Genomic DNA, 9,752 nt, shown 5'->3' with positions numbered 1-9,752 from the left:
ATAACATGGTAACTGTAACACAGTAACATTGTAACATGGAAACTGAAACATAGTAACATGGTAACTGTAACATGGACACTCTTTGCTCTAACATTTCTGGTGCTGTTTATGATGGTCATTTTCATACATCCTGATGATGGTCATGGTATGACACCTTGGCAGACGTATATGAGCTCTGTGCCTAATGAGCTGATTCCCTCCCACTCCCTCTACATCCACCTCCATTCTTCACATCCCCCTCTACATCCCCCTTCCCCCTTTTCACTGCTGATCAACATTTTCCACATCATTCATTTCTTATGTCACTTTATTATAATTATTCACAATTAACCCTTTTGGGGTTCCATGTAGAACCCTCTGTATGAAGGGTTCTTTATGGATCCTAAAAGGGTTCTACCTAGAACCAAAAAGGGTTCTCCTATGGGGACAGCTGAATAACCCTTTTAGGTTCTAGATAGCACCTTTTTTTCTAAGAGTGTACCGCCGTGTCGAGCTCTTAGCATGAGCAGAGTGACGGGCGAAACTGGCATTAATAACTCAGTGCCAACGGCGGGGAGTAAACTCCCCAGAGATAAGCAGCGTATTGTAGTGCTCTGGCTCACTCCCTCTCAGGGCAGGAGATAAAGTCCAGGTGGAGATTACATTACATTCATTCCTTTGTCAGAAGCCCTGACCCAGAATGACTTACAAGGTACATTTAGAGCATATAAGAGGGAGAGATGAGCATCAGCCCAAGTACTGAATAATTGTCAATGTCACTGTCAATAACTAGTGGGCCACTGCAATAAGGTTAACAGACTAAAAGGAGAAAACAGAACAAAGATATACTGTACTGTACTGTGTCGAGTACAACTGATAGTGTAAAGTGCAAAAATATACACTTAATTGTGTCCTATATTCTTTAGCACAGACATCATGGCCTCCCTGTAAGTCTAAAGATTGAAGTAGGAACAAATGGCGCTAATTTGGAAATGCAAATCCACATTTTGAAAAATAAAAGTCAGAGAGTATTCCCGCCCAGTCTAGGTGATATGGCAAACAAGGCTGTGCACACACCTTGAACACCCCCATGATGTCTTTCAGGCACAAAATTAGCCTGTACACTACCACAGAGTCCCCACAAGCTTGTACAGTACGCGCTACCTAGGCGTTGCCCATTACAACTTAGTTGATAGGTAAGAACTTGAAAAGGTGAGGGATTTTGAGGTAGTGTGAGCAATACCACTCCTGACTGGCTTATTGAAGGAGACAGAAATACGCACCAACATTTCCTTTAAAATGTACTCCACACTGAAAATGGTGCTGCTGCTCGGCATGATGGGTGAGTTACATGTTCATGTATTATGAAATAAATAATAATAATGATATTTCAGTAATCTGATATTAAAGAATAACATTCAAACCGAATAAAAGTACAGAAATATATTTATTAACCCTTTTTTAGGTTGTGGGCATTTAATCACAGTGACGGTTCCCCAGAAGTTTGAGAACGTGACAAAGGGTGAAAGTGCTCTTCTCCAGTGCACCTTTGTTACCACTGAGCAGGAAACCAGTGACCTCATCATCCAGTGGAATTTTGTTTCCAAAACCTCCATGGTGCCACAGCAGGTACGTAGACTGATGTTACTTTGTGGTTTTCTTCACTCTGTCTTATGTTGCCACATTGTCACACTCCCTGAGGAGTGTGGGTTCTTCAAAGTGTTTTCCTATGGGGACAGCCAAAGAAACCTTTAAGATTATAGATATAACCTTTTTTTTCTAAGAGGGAAGGATTGGTGCTTCGGTATTTTAATAAAAGGTTAGGTAGGCTACTAGTTCAATATGACGGCAGCTCTTGAGTTCCCATTTTGTGAAACACCCTGTTAAGACAACAAAGAGCCCAGTCACCAGAGCACCAGTGGCTCCCTGCCCTCCAAACACACACTACAAGTGAATTATTCGATATGGTGTCAAATAAGGGTTCTTTGGCTTGTAACCATAGCAGAACCATTTTTGGTGGTATATGGAATATTTTTTGGAAGGTTCTATAAAGAACCATGCTTATAAGTTTTTAAATGGAACATGTATGGTGCTATAAATAACTATTTCCTAAGGTTTTACAAAGAACCTTTACAAAGATCTATATATCCCCCAAAAAAGGCTTCTGCTATGGTTACAACCCTTTTTGAGGCTATATAGAACCCTTTTTTAAGGTCCTTTATAGAACCTTTATGGAGAATTGTTCTATAAAGAACTTTTCTCAATCTCAAATGTTCTTTGTAGAACCATACAGGGGTTTTAGTTGTGGTTAAAAAGCCATATTATATTGTTAAATAGGTTTTATTATTGTGTTCATTAACTAATTGAATCAGGTGTGCTAGCTCTGGAACAGATGGAGGTCCCTGAGTAGAAAATGTAGAACTACTGACTTAATCTACCATTCTCAATTCACACATGACCATACATGAGTCTTTTAATAGACACTGTTACTGACCATAGTCACAAAGTGTAGTAGCGTAACACAGCAGATTAGATGAACTGGTTGCACAAAAAAGAGCTGTCCTCAAACCACGCCCCAAAATATTCTAATGAGCCACAGCCCCTACATTTTAATTATCACAAAAAGAGGAAAGAACCCTTTTTTGAACTGCAAAGAACCATTGAAGGGCTCAAAGGATGGTCAGTATGGTTCCACATAGAACCATCACCCTTCCCAAAGAACCCTTGAGGAAACCTCATTTTTTTGTGTGCAGAAGCCGTCTCTGAAATATCAACACGAAATCTGTCAATCAGTGCACAAATTGTGTTTTTGGTAAGAAGTGGTTTTACAGGGGATTTATGTAGGCTCTAAGACATTCTGGTATACATTTGTAGGTATATTACTCTCAGTCAGGAGAGGGCGTGATTTCCAAACCATATGAAGGCAGGTTGAAGCCTTCCAGCTCTCCAGCTTCTACCAACAATGCCTCAATAACAATAAGCAACATGAAAGTGTCCGATGCAGGGGCCTACACCTGCGAAGTCCGCAACTTCCCTGATGTCAGTGGGAAGACTGAGGCAACTATCATTGTCAACATTCTTGGTAAGTTCTGTTTTAGGTAAGTCACATATAATAATTAAATAGTAACTTATATCCTTCTTCCTATGTTAGTGTCAACACAACACACGACCAGACCTATGAAGCAGTGATCCTGTTTTTCCTGATCTGAGTTTTGTGATCATTGAATTACATGCTGTCTGTGATTCCATTCATTCACAGAGTTACCAGGACAACCTTGCTGGCCTCAGTATCGACAGTAGTTTCCATGGGAACTGGAGCAGACTAGTATCTTCATTGTCAGTGTCAGAAATTAGAACAGAAACACCGGAGTACAAGACCACCTCCCGACATGTCTCGTACTCCTCAGGAATAGAATGGAGAAACACATGACTCTATTTTCGATTGAATGAATGATTCCCAGTTCGATAAAGCAGAGGGGTTGTAGTGAAGCATTATGGGGAAGGTAGTACACTGTATTCAGTCCTAACATGGACATGGTCTTTTATTTTTGATTGTTTATACATTTGATTGTACCAATCCACAATGGCTGCTCATCTTACAAATAATATACTTGCCTATAATTGGTCATGTCTGTTGTATAAATGTGTCATTTTAGTCACCGTAAACACTGCAAGTACCATGATGTACAACGTCACCATTGTAACCATAGCAAAGCATTAGAGACACTCAGGGGGGTGACATTATCTTTGCTAGACTGCTCATGTTTGATTGAATATATCACTGTAATGACTGGTATCAAGCACTGGCATTCAGTGTTCTGCATTCCAACGTCAAACGTACCTACTACTAGACCAAATAGCTAGCTACTGGTCCAGGACAAGTGTTGATTTTGTATGTCTAACTTGGCTGTACCCTTTGGAAACTTTCTCTGATTACCGGTAGTTGGATCAACTGGGTCCAGATTGCAGCATATTACATAAAGTTAACACATGCTCTCTCTCTATCACATGGTCTGTAAGAGATGCCCTCTGTGCCGTTCTGTGCTGTCCATGGTAATGTGGAGTCTGGTCACCTGGTTACCCTCACCTGCCACAGTGAGCAGGGAAGCCCCACCCCCTCCTATACCTGGACAAGACTGGACCAGGACAAGACCAATAGACCTGTGCTGGGGTACACCGGTGGGTTGTCATACTGTTCCTCCTTTCTCCATCACTCCTTTGTGCTCTGATTCATTTTTGCTCGACTTTTATTCTTTCTTTTTCTTTTCAGATCCGAAAATAGGATCCTTGTATATTAGAAACATATCCCAGTTTGAGTTTGGAGAGTACCAGTGCAGTGCCTCTAATGATGTGGGATCTGCCACTTGCACTGTGGAGCTCAATCATGGTACGGGTAACATGTGATGTTGTTTTTCCTTGTTTATATGATCTGCACACTGCTGTAGACACACTGCTGTAACTAATCTTACCAATAACCCGCCCTTTAACAGAGCTAGGTGATGGGGCCATTGCTGGTGCAGTCATTGGAGCACTTCTTGGAGCTCTCCTAATCATCCTTATTGTCTTGTACATGACACACTCCATGAAGAAGCAGAAATACAAGGATATCAAGGAAACAGAGATGCAGTGAGTGGTTATGATTTGGGCTGCACTATGAACTCATTGACAATAATACAATTGAAATGTGTGGTGCAGTGTTTCACCTATAATTCCTCTCCCCCTCCAGGGCCAAACCTAAGAGTTCGACCACGGTGGCGTATGAAGGCGTCCCTACCACGGGGAGTAGCCACCAGGCCTTTGTAACCTCCGAGGGGGTTCCCATGGCAACACATAGCCATGTCCATGCTGACGCTGATGGAGAAGAGGCCGAGGCTTAGGAGAAGCCTGACACACACGTCTGGGGTGACATCACTGTCTGGGGTGACATCACTGATCTGAAAAACACTGCTGCACTGAAGGTTACCAATGCCTGTGTGTTTGGAGAGTGAATCCATAGCATTTTTTAGTTTGTTTCTGAGTTTGAGTTTTTGTATAATGTGTGTTTTATTGACACATTTAAATAATGCTTCGTATTTGTTTTGTCATTTTAAGAAACTTAAAGTTATTGTATTCCGAATATCTTTCTTTCACACGCAAAAAATACTAATCACTCTACAGCCTGATTAATTCTAATATGTGGTAATCCATCCATTCCCTGACTAGATTTCATGATCTAATGCCAATTGCATATTCATTGTGACATTCTAACCAAAATGACTCATCCAGGTTTTCTGGAAAAAATAAAGAATTTTGCATAAACTGTTTCATTACTAATGTGGATATTCACATGCTTTGGAATGACTTGGGGTAAATCCTGAGCCTGAGGAGAGCTCTATACTGTATGTTTGGGCTGTAAGGACTGTGATGACTCCCTTCCAGGCACCCTGAGGAGAGCAACATGAGATGAGCACAGCCAATCAGAGGTGGACTCCGCCATTTGACCTTAACGCCTCGCTGCTGTCTCCAATAAATACATTTCTAAGAAATAAAATGGAATATAAGACTAGAATGGTGCTCTTTGTTAATGTTTGGTTAACCCTTTTTTTTTCATTTTAGAGAGATGGAGAGAGCTGTGTGAGTGCGGAGTCCATCTGATCCCAAAGTACGATTCAGATAAGCATGAAAACAGAGAAGGTTAGTGGACCTATGTCTCTGGTGTGGACAGATTAATACTCCAGAGAATTGGTCTGAACAGTAATGAAAAAAATGATGGTAAAATATTATGCCACATGCTGATTCAAAGACCGTATGAATGACCAGTAGGGGGAGCTGAGAGCTGAAAATACAAGAAACAACCAAGATTAGTGCTGTGACTGATTTAACAGAAGATAAGAATGAGTTTTAATTTACCGGTTATATTATATACAAATGACAGAAAATAAGATTGTCATTAGATATTGTACTCCATAGTCAACTCATCCGAAATGCAAATATCCTAAATATGCACCAATCAGTATTTATCCAAGATTTGAAATGTCTTTGTTCTCTGTAATGAAAAGCTGCTGATCATCTGGCAGAGAAATCATCAATGTGAATGTCTGGCTTTGAACAGCGGGTATATCACTCTTTCCTCTGCTCCTCCATTTCAACTGGTAAGTCTCTGTGATCAATCTATGCTGTCAGTCCAAGCCGAGCTTTTTGAGCAGTAGGTAATAAAACAAACTAATTCAGGCCATAATTGACTTGATAAATCAGTGAATAACAGAGTGAATCCTAACAGTGATTGGATACAACTACTTAAAACATAGGTAATGTATTGCCTCTACTATACAGACTACTCACATACTTGCTTAAATTGATCAGTACTCTCTCATCATTTAATATCAATGTACTTTAATTTAAATGTTTTGAAAGCAAGAGAACAATGATTCCATAATAATTACAGAATCTCAAAGTGTTTTCTGAGGAGATGATCCATCATGAACATCAAATTAAGTTTAATTCCAAAACACTACAGTGGGGAGAACAAGTATTTGATACACTGCTGATTTTGCAGGTTTTCCTACTTACAAAGCATGTAGAGGTCTGTAATTTTTATCATAGGTACACTTCAACTGTGAGAGATGGAATCTAAAACAAAAATCCAGAAAATAACATTGTATGATTTTTAAGTAATTAATTTGCATTTTAATCTGCAAAATCAGCAGTGTATCAAATACTTGTTCTCCCCACTGTATATAGCCATTTTCAGGACTGTTGGTAAATTAGCTTTTATTGTTTAAAGAAATTCTGAAAGAGATTGGTGTGTTATTTTCCCTATCCAGTCATTACATGGGGTTGTTCAATGACAGATATGTTTTTGTTTTAAACCTGTCACTTGATGGTTCCATTTCAGTGAGACAACTAATCATAATAGAAAAATGTCCACCTCACTGTCAGAGAAATAAGTAGTACTGCCAGGTTTTACACAGTAACAAATATTAACTTTTTTTAAATAAATATACAAATTATACATTTGTGCCATCAACATTACAATTATGAAATACAATACTATGAGATCTGTATGTAAAACGTTTATTTTTCCTTCTCTTTTCCCACTAGCACTGACTTTGATGATAAATATTTCTTGAGGGAAAATGTATTTGATATGAATGTGATGTGTTGTTGTCTCACCTAGCTGTCTTAAGATAAATGCAGTCATTGTAAGTCGCTTTGGAGAAGAGCATCTGCTAAATTACTAGAATGTAAATGACATGTTAGTCATTTAGTAGATTCTCTTATCCAGAGCGAGAAGTGAATGCATTCATCTTAAGATAGCTAGATGAGACAACCACATATCACAATCAAATATACATGATACAAACATTCCATTACAGCTAAACAATGGATTTATAGCGTTTTGGGAGAAAAAAAAAAACGTTTTCATACATACAAAAAAAATCTGAGAACGATAATATTTCACACAGACATGAAGGTACACCTAAGCAATCCTTCTGACGAAAAAACACAAACGTGAGAAATTGTTGGATATATAGTTTTGGAAAGAAACTCTTCAAATGAAAGCAACGTTGGTGAACTTAACTAATGCAATTGTAAAAGACAAATACCTTCACGGCTCTCTATCGTGTGAAAATATAAATGTACTGATCCCATGTCAGAAAAAAACATTATTTTAAAAAGCGCACAAGACTGACACAAGCCTTTGTCAGTGTACTTCATTTAATGAATACATTTTCCGACAGCACAGGGTCGGAAAATCATAGGGTGAGTATGTAGGTCATTTACATGAAATGAAACAGCATACTCATCTTGGGGAATCCTTGTGCGTAAGACATTTAAAAGGTCATGTTGTATATTGCCCTTTTAACCATGCGAACATAAGATCACCCTCCATAAGTGTGAGTAACATACTCAAACAAAAAAGATTGCACAAATTCTCATTTAAAAAAAAACATTCTTACTGGACCAAAAATTATACAAAGTCCAGTAAGAACTTGATAACAAGAGTTCATATATTTATATATATATATTTCATAATGTACATTCAATAATATCCTTCTATTCTTATTTTATAGTCAATAGTATTAAGAGTATTAACGCCTATTATACATTATCTTTTTCAGTTAATCCAACTTGTCCATTATCCAAATTAATTTGTGCAAAATGTTAAAACTCCCTGCCTTAGATACTGTAGCTCTATATCTCTGTAATAGATCGGTTAATACTGATGCGTCTGCGGTTAACAGCGTACATGGTCTTGAACTGCCCCTGCAGGGCAAAGAGGATGGTCCTCCTGTAGGTACAGGACATTAAGTAGTAGATGATGGGGTCCAGACAGCTGTTGAGGGCAGACAGGAGCAGAGTGAGCTCGTTGAGGATGTGAAGAATCTGCTTACTGCCCAGGGCCTGGATCACATCCATTTGGGCCAGCACGTAGGGCACTCTCACCAGGTGGTATGGCAGGAAGCAGAGTGTGAAGATTACCGGCACCACAAAGGTCTTCAGGATCACCCTGCTCTTCCTCTGCTGGGCCTTGGGGTCCCGGTTGCCTAAAGACATGTTTCTCAGCTTGGTGGTTATCCGAGCATAGAAGCAGATAAAGAGGAGGAAGATAGCATAAAAGAAGGCCACCACGGTGAGGTTGGCCATGCCCCCCAGGAGTCCTTTGTGGTGGAAGTGGAAGCAGATCCTATCACAGGGGCGCTCCTTGTCTTTCCTTAGGGAAAAAAGAGACATGGCCAGGACAAGACCTGCCCACACGGAGAAGGACGCCCGGTGGCTCCACCGCACCTTGTGGATTCTCAGGACCCACACAGGCTTGATGATCTTCAGGTAGCGATCCAGACTGATCAGGCTGAGGAAAAGGATGCTGGCATACATGTTGACGTAGAAGAAGACGCCCAGTACCTTGCAGAGGTAAAAGGGGCCCGGACTGTTGTGGTAGTAGACCCGCAGGGGAAGACACATCACCAGCAGGAAGTCAGCCATGGCCAGGTGGTTCATGTACACAGCCATGGACGAGTCAGAGTGTTTCCTCAGGAAGAACACAAATATGGTCATGATGTTGCTGACCAGGCCGAAGAAGCAGATTATTGAGTAGAGAATTGGTAAGGCAGGAGAGAGGATGCTGTCATGGACCTCACAGGAGGTGCCGTTCACATCAAGCCCACTGGAGTTGTCTCCTAGGTGCCTCATCGTCCCACTAACAGGGTGGTATTCAATCTAGTCCCACTGGCCGAGACACAAGCTGAATCACAAGGACGACGCACTCTGATCAATCACCTAAAGAAAGGCAAAGGTGTAACTAAAACCCATGCATTTCAAGGACAGCATTTTATAAACACCATGCATACGTGGATTTTCTTTCAATGGAAGGAAACAAATGTTGATCAAATCATTTGATCAAATCAAATCAAATGTTAAAAGTGATGAAAGTTGCAATATTTGTAAAATATATGCTGTGTTGATTGAAGTCTGAAATAAACTACTATCAAGCCATGTTATTACAACAGGAAATTTAAGTGAGAACTTACCTGGGTAGCTGCTCTGCCCTCCGCTCCGCTCCACTCTCAGTCTCAGACTGAAATGAATCAGTTCCTGTCCATGAGCAGTGCTTTCGACAAAACTAAGTCCCATCAAGGAAATACTGAATTGAGTCAACCATCAAATATCCCCTGTCGCGGTAGCTTCTGTGACTTCCTCTATCGCACAGCTTTCAGCAAAGGGAAAATGACACAAATGTTTCTGAGTGCCCTGCCTTGACGTTGACATAGCTAGATGTGGAGGAGTAATAC

At 40.2% G+C, this 9,752-nt stretch overlaps 2 protein-coding genes across 2 annotated transcripts; one reads left to right on the top strand and one right to left on the bottom strand.

Moving 5' to 3' along the window:
* The first annotated feature begins 1,119 nt into the window (after positions 1-1,119).
* On the top strand, positions 1,120-5,277 carry LOC139388641 (V-set and immunoglobulin domain-containing protein 1-like). The gene is made up of 7 exons (XM_071135423.1): positions 1,120-1,321; positions 1,445-1,608; positions 2,854-3,061; positions 4,000-4,158; positions 4,250-4,366; positions 4,470-4,605; positions 4,706-5,277. Exons 1-7 carry the CDS (start codon positions 1,279-1,281, stop codon positions 4,854-4,856), a joined length of 978 nt encoding a protein of 325 aa, XP_070991524.1. The 5' UTR covers positions 1,120-1,278; the 3' UTR covers positions 4,857-5,277.
* A 2,852-nt stretch (positions 5,278-8,129) lies between these two features.
* On the bottom strand, positions 8,130-9,519 carry LOC139388707 (probable G-protein coupled receptor 34). Its single transcript, XM_071135558.1, has 2 exons — positions 9,492-9,519; positions 8,130-9,240 (listed from the first exon to the last, which is right to left on the bottom strand). The coding sequence occupies exon 2, from the start codon at positions 9,151-9,153 to the stop codon at positions 8,155-8,157; it is 999 nt and encodes a 332-aa protein (XP_070991659.1). The 5' UTR covers positions 9,154-9,240; positions 9,492-9,519; the 3' UTR covers positions 8,130-8,154.
* Positions 9,520-9,752: the final 233 nt, after the last annotated feature.

The sequence above is a fragment of the Oncorhynchus clarkii genome, chromosome 29 (assembly GCF_045791955.1).
Source record: "Oncorhynchus clarkii lewisi isolate Uvic-CL-2024 chromosome 29, UVic_Ocla_1.0, whole genome shotgun sequence".
In the NCBI taxonomy this organism is placed as follows: Eukaryota; Metazoa; Chordata; class Actinopteri; order Salmoniformes; family Salmonidae; genus Oncorhynchus; species Oncorhynchus clarkii.
Note: the sequence above shows the minus strand (reverse complement) of the source record. Positions and strands in the feature narration are given on the sequence as shown.